Genomic DNA, 12121 nt, shown 5'->3' on the forward strand with positions numbered 1-12121 from the left:
TGCCTCTATGCCTTATCTGTGGGACCCTTCTCTACTATTTGGTGAAGATGATTTGAAAGAATATAAACAATTTAACCTCTGTATTTTTCAGCTCAGCATCTCTGGGAAGACTATTGGATATCCATTTCAGGTGACTACCTCATGAAGCTCATTAAGAGAATGCCAGAGTGCGCAAAGCAGTAATCAAAGCAAAGGGTGGCTATTTCGAAGAACTCAAAGTATGAAACATGGTTTGTGCTATTTCACACTTTTTTTTGTTGCATAATTCAGTATGTGTTCATTCAACACTGACTTATGTCCTTATGTTACTTGGACTATATGTCAAAACAGTTTCATAGTACTAATCCACTTAAACAAAATAAAAATGAAAATTAATTTATTAATGTAATGCATGTTTTTTTTGGAGGGGGGTGGGGGAGAAATCAGTCACCATTTCTTACAACCAGATATTCAGTTTAATGATTTTAAATGATTTTAGATATAATTTTGTTTTGATTTAACAATTAGGAAGCCCCAATGTGAACCATTACTACCATTTTTTTCTTTCAGTAATCTACAGTTACAGTAATCTTTCAACCCGTCTTCTAAATAACATTTAGTACATCTGTAGACGTTTTTCTTTTTATTGCAGTTAACATGAAAAGTCAGCAGGAGTGCTTAATGTATTGCTACAGTTTCTGCTTTCTAAAGCCACCGTGACAGTTTTCATTGGGCTACTCAGATGGTGATGTAGAGCACACAAGGCAAAGCAGACAAACTCAAATTTTTATTTTATTTTTTTTTCTTTAAAATACCTACATGGGTCTATAATGCTATCAAAAATGTTATCTGTGTATGTGGTCCTTTTCTCTTCCTTTGATAGCATAATGCTGGTGTCAGTCATTGCACTGCTTCCTCTTTCCGTTTATGAGATTGCGGTGAGATGTGGTCTTTTTTTTTATGTGTACACATTGCAATAGTCCTGCTACTGAAATCATAAATCAACAATAGTCCTGCCATCTCACAGTAGATTCCATTAAGACACTAAAACCTCTCTGTTTCTTTGCAGATAAAAACGTGCCACCACATGGTTGCGGTCAACAGTTTTTACTATATTTCAAAAGGGACTAGACAGTGAGATAACATCCTGATGACTGCATAGTACACCAGTTGACAGCTACAATAACTCCTTTGCCTTTCGTCTTCTTGTGTCTGTCCCAGAGAGATAAAAAGAAACAAAAGACCATATAAGCCAGCGAATATGAAGACACACAGTACAGAGAAATGTTTGCATGATATTGCAGAAATTATATCCTGGGTACCCTTTGTTTTCTCCTTGGGCCACGAAAGCAGAACTTAACAGCGGTTCAATCCACCGCACTGTGACAGCTTCAGAGTGATACCAGCTACCACCAGTGACAGCAACTAAATCTAAGCATGTGGTCATGTCAGATAATATTAATGCTCTGGAAATTAAATGAATCATTGCAGAGGTGAACATTAAAAAACAAAAAAACACAAGAGAGGTAGGGTCTAGAGTCTGATGCGATGCTTCACATGATCGATGTCAGTTGTGGATTTGAGGATATTCAAGGAAGTACGTGCTTGATAGAGACTTATTTAGAAGTTCCTCGAGACACTCTGAACAGTCAGTCTGATCACTGACATAAACAGGAGAGGATGAAAACATATATCTCTACACAATGCACCATGAAGAGTCATACATGTGTTTTTATTATTATTATTATTGTTATTATTATTATTATTTCACTGAAATGCTGTGACCAGCTGGAGTCAGCCGATCAATGGCACATGTAAGCTGACCTCCAAGTCTCAGTGTGCTTTTTCCTGATTCGTCCTTGCTCTCAACATCAGTAAGGAGTGAAGAGGATTGGTCCATGTGTGGTGCGGATGGGACCCGGGGCTGGCCTCAGGAGGCTGAGTGGTGTTCCCTGTAGGAGGTGGTGATGGGGGTGAGGGTGGGAAGCCGGGCCGGGAGGACGTAGTGCCAGCTGATTTGAGGATGCTGCAGCGGCCATTGCTGCGGCAACAGCCAGAGGATTTGGTAAAAGTCCGGCCCCAAGAGTTTTTGGAAGTTCCTTTGGGAAAATGAAGCAAGATCACATGAGTAAATCTAGTGGTACATATAAGAACAGTATTGAGATTTTATGAAGAAGATTGTGAGTATATACCATAAAGTCTGTACGCTTCTTGTGCCGACTGAGAAGAGGATTAGGTTTGCCTGCTACTCCATCTCGATGCCTCCGGCTAGATATATGCTGCAGCATGAAATGAGGAAGATACTGGATATTGCTCTGAACATAACAATTTGCTTGGGAAGGGGTCTTTTTCAGTCCAGCTATCTCACCTGTTTAAGCTGCAGCTCAGAGTTGACTCTGACATTGCAGATCTCACAGTGGAAGGTGCGTTCCTGAGTGTTGGGGTCAGAGGACAGCTCCCCTCCCTGCTCAGGGCTGGGTTTCGGACCCAAGCGTGGGTATGCTTTAATGGGTCCCAGTCCATTTCGAGCCTCCAGAATAGTTTTGTGTTTGGTACCTGACAGCAGGAAAAAGACACGAATTATCTACACTTTTCAGTGAGCACATGTTAATGGTAAACATTGGCTAAATGCTAAAGTGGCCTAATGGCAAAAAATATATGTATTTTTTTGTTATTTTTTCCCCCCTGTTTTTTCTGCTGTTTCCAAAGACAAGAGAATCACTGGAGTGGTAACTAGGCAAACTTCATGAAAATCTTCATGAGACAGGATGGAAAAGTGATATAGGAGTTTTTGCATAACTGCATTAAGTGATGTGATATTGAGTGTGGGTGGTAGGAAGGGAGGTTTTCATCACCGCCCATTTACATTTAGAAGTTGTCATGTTTTTTTACTTGCCATAAAATAGTAAAACAGTGTGTCTAACACTTGAAGGACCTCAAAAGAACAGTGACTGACATGCTTCTGAAAGCTTTTTGCATACGTTTGTGAATATTCTGTGGTTTGACAAAGCTATCTTTGGACTAACCTTTATTATGTGCCTCCAATTGTGATAGGGAATTAACAGCTACTTTGCATAGCGAGCAGTAGAGAAGCTTCTTGGCTTTCTCCTCCTCCGACTCCCCGGAAGAATGGCTGGGTGCTGGGGACGGGGTGTCTAGGAAAGCAGGTGCTGCAGTATCCACAGGAGGAGTGCTGAGGGCTGCAGAGGGGGAGGGAGAGGGCAGCAGAGGTGTGCTGACAGAAGGCAAAAGGGGGCACTCTGAGTCCACTGTGCTCAGTGTGGGTGTTGGGAGGTGGATGAGGGTCAATAGTGACTCTTTAGAGGTCAGACACAACTGAGGGTCATCTGTAAACAGAACAAAGTTTTCTGGTCGGTAAACTGTACAATTAACCCTCCAACCCTGATGATCATGAAGTGTGAAAACTGTAATGTGTCTTTTCCAGCACTATTACTGTGCTTGACCCTCTGTTTCCCCAAGGTCAAACACACTGCTGGTGGGTCCATCTGGACCTGTCAGCAGATCCAGATGCATATAAGACATTAAATGCAACTTTTCTAAAAAAGTAACTACTATTCTTATTTTTTCCACCAGGGGGTCACGCTGCTTTAGTCAGTGTTACAGACATTACCACAATTCTGAGACTCAGAACCAGTAGATGGCAGCAATGCGCTGAAATTGCACTTTTTCTTAAGAAATTTCAGGTTGTTGATAAAATGTTTTGTAAAAGGATAGCTCATTAAATCAAATATTTTCATAGTGTACTTCTTTGCAATAATACAAATTGTTTACAGGTTATTATGCTGTTATATTACTGGTCAGGCCCCCTTGAGATCAGGGTTGTCTGTGACCCCTGAACTAATATGAGTCTGACACCCCTGGAATAAACCATTCTGGCTTGCTTTAAGTGACTGACAAAAGAGTAATGTGCGGTTTATGCTTCTGCACCAATTTGACGGTGTAGCTATGGCATCAGCCCAGACCCTGCACAGACTCTAATGCTGTGGTATAATATGCACCTACTCAGAAACATAACTACATGTCATAGCGATGCAGACCACAAGAGCTGTGATTGGTCTGCTTAGTCGTAGCATGTTCCCACTTTAGTATTTTCATCTGCTTCTCCGTCTCCGCAATTTTCAAAATGATTGTTTTGGATCAACAAAGATAGAACATATAGAGGAAAAGTTCAGAGGATGGTACAGAGATACAAACATTAGTATGTATGTTGAAAGTGAAGCAGGAAGTAGAAACAACAATTAACCTGACTGGCAAAAAAGACAGCATCGACTTGCGTTTTAACTGAATTTTTCTATGCTGGGCTACATCAGAATAACATCTTGTCGATTCGCATAGAATCTATGTTGTGCACCTTTTGCCATTTTGTTGACAGATTTAACATATGCTCACCTTGCTTGTGATGATTAGAATCAGGGTCAAGGCTGGATGGCAAGGGGCCCGATGGGGAGGGCGATGCCGGAGGGGGAGGCTGCTGCTGCTGTTGGTTGTCACTGTCTTGGAGACGCGTTGTCTTGGATGTCTCGATCCCCTTCACTCTTCGAGCGTGCCGGTTTCCCTTATAGTGGGCCTCTGCCTGACTCTGGCAAAAGAACGATATATATTAAAGATCTGCATTAAATAGCACAGTCAGAATCCATTACTACACCAATAAAGCAAAGCACCATTAAAAGCAAAAAATAAAATAAAATAAAATAAAATAAAATAAAATAAAATAAAAAATCACAACAAATGTTGCAGCCCAGTTAAATCTTTTAAATCTTTTGAATTAAAAGACATGAGAGAAATGAATGTGACCAGAAAAGCACTGTCTCAAATTAAATGAGAAATAATGAAGTACTGAAGAGTAGAGATTCCTTTCCTGTAGCAACCACTGATGAAAAAGGAACCAACAGTAACTTATGCAAACTCCATCTGTGCTGCAGCTGTATACTGACCATCAGTTAAAGACTGTTGTTGTTGATGTCGCACAACACACATCTTTGTATAAATAAAATGTTCAACTAAACATTAACTGTTCCTTATTGTGGTGCATTAAAGCAAAAGACTAATAGATTATATGGTTTTAGAGTGTGATGTGCTGATGAGGCTGTCAGGGATGATTAGTCTCCAGGAATATTCTTGTCTTCCTTTCACCACTGGTGTAATCACTGCTGGTCTACAGAGCTGTTGATGATTATTGAGTGGTAGGATAATCTGGATAATCTAAATTGGGCTAAAGGGCCGTGGGGACTGGTGACAGCTGACTATAAGATACTGAGAAAAAAAGTTTGTGTCCATGAGTCTGTACTTAACACGCACGCACACACACACACACACACACACACACACACACAAACTGGACAAACAAAATTTACAAATTAGTTTTATATACCGAAAACACGTTATACAAATATGCTTTACATCAATGGCAAAATTAATGTATATGCTAATGCTAACATTCGCCTTCACATCTCCTTGCCTCTCCGCCTCGTCCCACCACTGATACACATTGACCTGAGCAAAAAGAAATACTACTTGACTTAAAATCCTCCTCCTTACATACAAGGCCCTGAAAGGCCTAGCTCCATCATATCTGAAAGACCTCATAGTACAATATTGTCCCAACAGATCACTACGATCTGTAAGTGCAGGTCTACTTGTGGTTGCTAGAGTTTCAAAAAGTAGAATGGGAGGTAGAGTCTTCAGCTATAAGTCTCCTCTCCTGGGAGGCAGACACCTTCTCTACTTTTAAGGTCAAGCTTAAGACTTTTCTTTTTGACAAAGTTTAAAGTTAGGACTGGACTGAACCATCCCTTAGCTATGCTGCTATAGGCCTAGGCTGCTGGGGTCTTCTCTGGCACCAAGCTCCTGTCCTCTAATCTTGTGTCATTTATTTTCTGTTACTAACCACTGTGTCTCCCTCTCGCCCCTCTCCTCCCCCTCCATCTTCTTGTGAGGGTTTCTGGTCTGAAGTGCTGAATATCTGACCTGTGGAGTTCTAAGCTACATCTGCTGTCATGGCCTCGTCAACCAGCCCAGTCTTCATGGTCTGGAGTCCTGTGTATCAGACCTGTGAAGCTCCATAAACTACATCTGCTCCTTGCCTTCATGGCCTCCTCCAGTTGTCCACTCCTACCTGGATGAACACCTACCTACTGTAGATGAACAATTCACCAACCTGCCCATGAATCCTCTTATACTCTCAAACTGTCACATAAGACCATTAGCTATGTGTTATATTATTAGATTCTACGTGTTTCCTTCAGCTTGATGTATGTATCTATGACAGAAGTTTGTTTATCTTTTTCTCCTGTTCTTCTTTCCTCTCTATCTTCTCTGTTTCTACCCGGCTGGCCTTCAGCAGATGGGTCCCTCCATATGAGCTGGGTTCTGCTCAAGGTTTCTTCCTGTTAAAAGGGAGTTCTTCCTTGCCACTGTCGCCCTCAGGCTTGCTCTGGAGGTTGCAGGCTGGTTTTTGTAAAGCGCCTTGAGACGTTTTGTATTGTTATTGGCGCTATATAAATAAAATTTGAATTTAATTGAATTGAACTGAATTCAGGGGTCACCACAGCAAATCTTCTCCTTCCATTTCATCCTATCCTCGTTATCCTCTTCTCTCACACCAGTTACCTCCATGTTGTCCTTCATTACATCCACAAACCTCCTCTTTGGCCTTCCTCTACACCTCCTACCTAGCAACTCAGACCTCAATATATTCACTATCCCTCCTCTGAACATGTCTTATCCATCTCAACCTGGTCTCTCTAACTTTATCTCAGCTGTTCCTTAATGTACTTATTCCTGATCCTACTATCCTAATCAAGTCCAGAGGAAACCTCAACATCTTCAGCTCTGCTATCTACAGCTCTTCCTTCTCCAAAGCTAAACCATACCACGTCACTGGTCTCACCACTGTTCTGTAAACCTTTCCTTCATTCTTGCTGCTACTCTTTATCACACAACACACCTGACACTTTTCTCCACTCATTCTGTATACCCAGAATTTATGACAATTGGACAAAGATGGACAGATTCTACAATAGCTTACATGTAGCAGAAAAAAAAAAAAAAAAAAAAAGCTTACATGTAGCAATAACCTTAAGTTTAGGATGAGATATTTACAACTCAATCCTGCTTCAGGTGCATTTAGATTTAGATGACCAAAAAATGTAAGAAAGATGGGAAAGATATGATTAAAAATGTGTGTATTTGACTACAACTTCACTCCTCCAGTGGTTCTTCTACAGTCCAGCTGCACTGTCCTGGTATTTAACACAGGCACTGGATGTAAACCATGAGATATGAAACAGTACTACATGAAAATACTTCCTAGAGAAGATACTGGGCTGGGAAATGAGCGATATCCTCCAAGTCCAGTTATTACGAAAGCTGCGTTCACATATAATTTTTTTTTCCGTTTTCCCGTGATAACAAATTAATTTCCTCTGTTTTCTTATGATCATGAAAACAAAGCTTTGTTTTTCAAAGATAACAAGATAATTATATCGAGATCTTGAGAAAACAGAGGAAACTAAGTCACTATCACAGGAAAATAGAAGAAATAACATACATAAATGCATGGCAGCTTAGGGCTTCTGTAGATAATTCCTTTGATTCCATCAAATAAAAGATTGACGTGTGGACAGATATGGGTCTTGTAAACTCCTTGTAAACAGAGTAACGCAAGACCATGTGAGTGATTGTTTGTGCATGTGTATGAACAAGAAAACATTATCTGGAATTAGATTAGATATGTTTCATTATATCAATAACCAGGCTGAGGGACCTACACAAGTTGTATGGTAGGTTACATGTTGGGGCGACTAGGACATGTCCAGGATGCCTTTCTAAACCCAGGGTATTAGCTGCCAATGATAGTTACCCATATAGCCCTCATCCTGATTGGTGATGACAGAAAGGCAGATATAGCTCTGCCCGTGTAACTCTACTCCTCTGGCTGCTGTTCCCCAAAGCCTTGCAATTAGACAAGGAGATGAAGTCCTACAAGTCGACAAACAAATGACAGCAGAGAGCTCAGGAGGGAGACATACTCAATGCTCTATCCCCTTGTTGCAATCCAGACTTCATGCTGCAGTCTCTCTCGTTGTTTTCCATAACACCCCAGATGTTTTCATTTCCAATTGAGCTTTTATACTTTCATTGCCCTAATGACCTTCGACATCAGGTCTTAAGACATTGATGAAGGTCGACAGGATCAGAGGTCATAACCACAATTGATAAAGGTCAACCGAGCACTGGAGCTAAGAGGAAAGGAAATTAGTATAAAATAAAATGTGATAAAAATATGAATTATGTAGCTGAAATGGACGGAGAGAAGAGATGGAAGAGTCTTTGGAGAGATGACTGAAAAGCAAAAGCAGGACTGTGCAAGTGAATGTCGCCAAAGTCCTTTTTCTCTCCAAGCCGGATGTGCTTTGATGTTTTATCTATAAAGCAGCAGGGGCACATAAGCAGATAGAGCTGGTATAGCAGCCGAATCTTCTGTACTGGGGACAGACAGCAGCGACAGCGGGAAGGGCTGTCCAAGAGGGGAGAGAAGTGGGGAGAAAGAGATGTTGTGTAGAATATAATCCACAGAGAGAAAAACAGAGACATGAAATACTGACAAGGAAAAAGTTAGATAGAAGAGATGAAATATCGTTTTGTATTTGTCTGAGGAGAATGAGAAGGGAGAGACAGAGAGGGAGAGAGAGAAAGAGAGAGAAGGAAAAAGAGAAAGACAGAGAAGTGTACAGCAGTGGCGATGATGGCTAATGCAGCATGGTGTGACGTCAACCTTGCAGCAGAGCAGAGCTGAGCACTGGCAGGCTAATCTGTCTGTTGTGGCCTGAAATGAATTGCAGTGTTATAATTACAACATGTGGGACTAGCCATGTAACAACAACCAGAAGCACCTGCTTCTCAGTGACCACTATTAACCACTCTCCACATTTCAATTTATATTTGACAGCTTCCATTAAACACCTGCCTCCCTAAAGCACATGAAAGACAAATATTGGTATTAATGCATGTTAATGTCTTATGACCCTGAGTGTAGGCTGATGAAGAATAAAGAGTCTGCCTTTTGACCTGCAGTACAGCCAAGACTGCATGAGTGCACCAAGTGTGGTACTGTAAGTAGAGTATTCCTTCATTATTAAAGAATGTCCTCCGTGCTTTAAGCTCCCAGTCTCTCAGGTTACTGGGGGAAGTGCTGTAGAGCTGCAGCAGAACAGATGCACAACGTGGCTCAAAACAGCAGACCGAATAGAACAGGTGGCTCTGTTTTAGACGTCTCACTGGATAACACAGACGTGTCATGAAATACAGACGCCAGTGCGAGCATTTTCAAACACAGAACTGAATGAACACCCAGGTGTAAATGTGCTGAAGTACATAAAAGCGCTCCCCTGCTCATGTGTGCCGTGCTTGTGAAGATCATGTGAGAACATGCAGGTCTGAGCAGGGAGGATATAATTAAGTGGCCCCTCACAGAGAGAAGAGGGCAGCATTACACGAGTTTCAGATGACCCCGCCCCAGTGTCCTTTACACACCTCTGCATTTAGTAGAAGTATTTAGCACTTAGTCACAGGAATGCAATTATATTTTCAGTCGGATGTGTACATCAGGCTTTTGTTTGATTTCTTTTGAATCATTCAATAATTATTATTTGTATCTGTCATACACTGTATGAAGTAAGTAGACAAAGAACATTTTTCCAAGCAAGTAAAGGTAGAGTCTTAAAATATACCATCATGTACACAACCATGCAGTTTAAAGGTCTAGTACTAGACTCAAGTCAATCATGTCACCCAGTAGCTCGCTTTCAAATGCCTGCATTATGAGTTAATTGCTTTTCAACTTCAGTTAACACTACGCTCAAACCATTCCTCTAAAGTTTCACCACTTGTGGCCTCGTTCATTTCAGCCCCTCTCCCTTATGTTGGCCCAGCGCCGCCTGTCAAGAGTGAAACGCAGGAAATGCGCTTGATCAGCGCCGAGGTAGCTGGCTGTGGTTCATCCTCACGCAAACACATGTCACAACTATCCATTAAAACTTCACCACACTCAACTTTAAAAAAGATCTCGTTATACATACAGACTAACCATCAATGCCGAACGCATGTTTTCTCAAGCCTTGCACACAGTAAGTGTAAAAATATAACTAATAAAAAAGAATAATTTTTCTCTGCAACATTTATGACACAACTTTGATGCTAAAACTTCCATATAGACACAGTGTAAATAAAGCAAGCAGGGATTCCCTTGTTTTACCCAAGCTAAGACAGGAGATGACAAAACTAAGTTTTCACCTGCTCCAGCTGTGCAGTCAGTCATCATTCACACCACTGAACTTCATACTGTATTTCTGTGTTGAGTGCAGGTGTAGTGCCCCAGGCACCAGGAAACATCAATACCACTTCCTTTACATCCTTCCATTAACAAACTGTGGGGGAACTTCATTGCATTAAGTTTTAAAAATCTCAGTAAAAGTATTTTTTGTACTTTTTTCTGGACATAACCAAGAAGGATTAAGGATTAAGCTGAGCTCAGACTGTAGGAGTTATAAAATCGTAATCAACTTTGGATTGCGGTGGTATCAGCCATCCTTACACTAATACACCAACCCTAACCCTAGGATACACTTCATGGTGTTATTCAGGGAGCACTGAATACACCGCCTCAGTTGGATGCAAAAACTTGCCGTGACTTTATAAAATATATATACTGTATATCTGTCAATAGTGTTTTACTGGTCCACAACACTGTCCACAGCTCCCTGTCCTGTTAGGCCTGTCTCTATTAATGGCTATTCTAAAAGGACTGACATAACGTGTTAGATGTATTAGATTAAATCCCAAATATCAAATGTGTTTGCAGTGGCAGTTGAAGATCAGATCTGTAAACGCATCACGTTATCCAATGAACTTGAACAAACCTTGGCAACATGTCTGACTGACTCCAGAGGGATAAAGTTTGAGCTTTGCATCACAGAATAGGAAATATGACTTATGTTTTTTCTTAGATTTTATGAATTTTTATGAGATTGAAAATTATGAGTTCTCTATTGCCATTGAATGAACTTTGGTAATTATGCTTGGTTGCTAAGTGTAAACCAAGGTTGTAGAAGCTTACTTAGGAACTGATGAAAAATGATTTTAAGTTAATTCAAGCTTATGTAGTACTTTTATTGCAGCTGGAGATTCAAATGTTGGCACTCGAAGATAAATGCTGTTTGTGATGTGTTTGTCAATTAATGTCAATAACAGCAAAACCCCTTTTTTACTCTTCCATACCTCTGAGTTGAAGCGTATTTGACAGACATTGCAGGAGATGATTGGCCTCTTTGTCTTCACCATAGGCGGCCCAAAGGTGTGCGTCATCACAGCCTTCTGGACAGGGTCCATCTGAGGAGAGACAACCCAGAGGTCACGTCAAAAAAAGATTCAGCAACACAGGAGAAATGAACAGGACAGTGTTTCTCCTAACCACAGTGCACCAAAAGGTCTATTGGAGTAAACATGGAAGAGAGAGAAAGGTGTGGAAGAAAAAGTGGAGGTGAATGGTGCGCTGAAGAGGGAGAAATCAGGTGAAAAAGGAAGAGTGAATTGATGACGTTGCTGTGATTGATGTGGACAGAAAGGTGTGTGTTTTCTCAGCAGCAGCTGGTGTGGCTGCCTGTGTGGAGCTCTTGGTGCTGTTCAAAGGCTTTAACTCGTGCTTCGGTTAGAGGGGCCTAATTATGGGCTATCTCCAAGAATTTTTATCTTGTTGTGTTCCTACGAACCTTTTTTGTCCATATTATACCATATATTTTTTCATATTATTTCACAATACAATAATTTCTCTGTGTAGTGCTTAGAAAATATACTGAATGTATTTGAACTCTTTAAGACCTGAACATCCACCTGTGCATGAGAAAAAGCTTGCGGTATTTGAATTACCGTAACTCACAGATGGCAAAACATGTGGTTGAACACTGGGAAGTTGCGCTTTGAGGGAAAAAAAGTTGCCATTACAGTTTTATGACGTATAATTATGGCGCACTGCTGCTGTCAGCCGCAGGTTGGGGAGCGACAAAAGACTTATGAAACCCAGGAAGAGTTGTTTTGACAAATTGGTAGGTAAAAATGAAGGTAG

The 12121-nt window shown here is 40.9% G+C and overlaps 1 protein-coding gene across 1 annotated transcript in view; it reads right to left on the minus strand.

Moving 5' to 3' along the window:
- Positions 1–436: 436 nt before the first annotated feature.
- LOC125007251 (zinc finger protein 385A-like) overlaps positions 437–12121 on the minus strand; it is a 33764-nt gene continuing 22079 nt past the window's right edge. Inside the window, exons 4-9 of the mRNA XM_047583950.1 lie at positions 11278–11388; positions 4390–4579; positions 3006–3326; positions 2348–2535; positions 2172–2258; positions 437–2078 (exon numbers count right to left, since the gene is read on the minus strand). Coding sequence (XP_047439906.1) covers positions 1851–2078; positions 2172–2258; positions 2348–2535; positions 3006–3326; positions 4390–4579; positions 11278–11388 — 1125 coding nt within the window. The 3' untranslated portion in view covers positions 437–1850. The remainder of the gene's footprint in view (positions 2079–2171; positions 2259–2347; positions 2536–3005; positions 3327–4389; positions 4580–11277; positions 11389–12121) is intronic.

This window comes from Mugil cephalus, chromosome 4, assembly GCF_022458985.1.
Source record: "Mugil cephalus isolate CIBA_MC_2020 chromosome 4, CIBA_Mcephalus_1.1, whole genome shotgun sequence".
Lineage (NCBI taxonomy): Eukaryota > Metazoa > Chordata > Actinopteri > Mugiliformes > Mugilidae > Mugil > Mugil cephalus.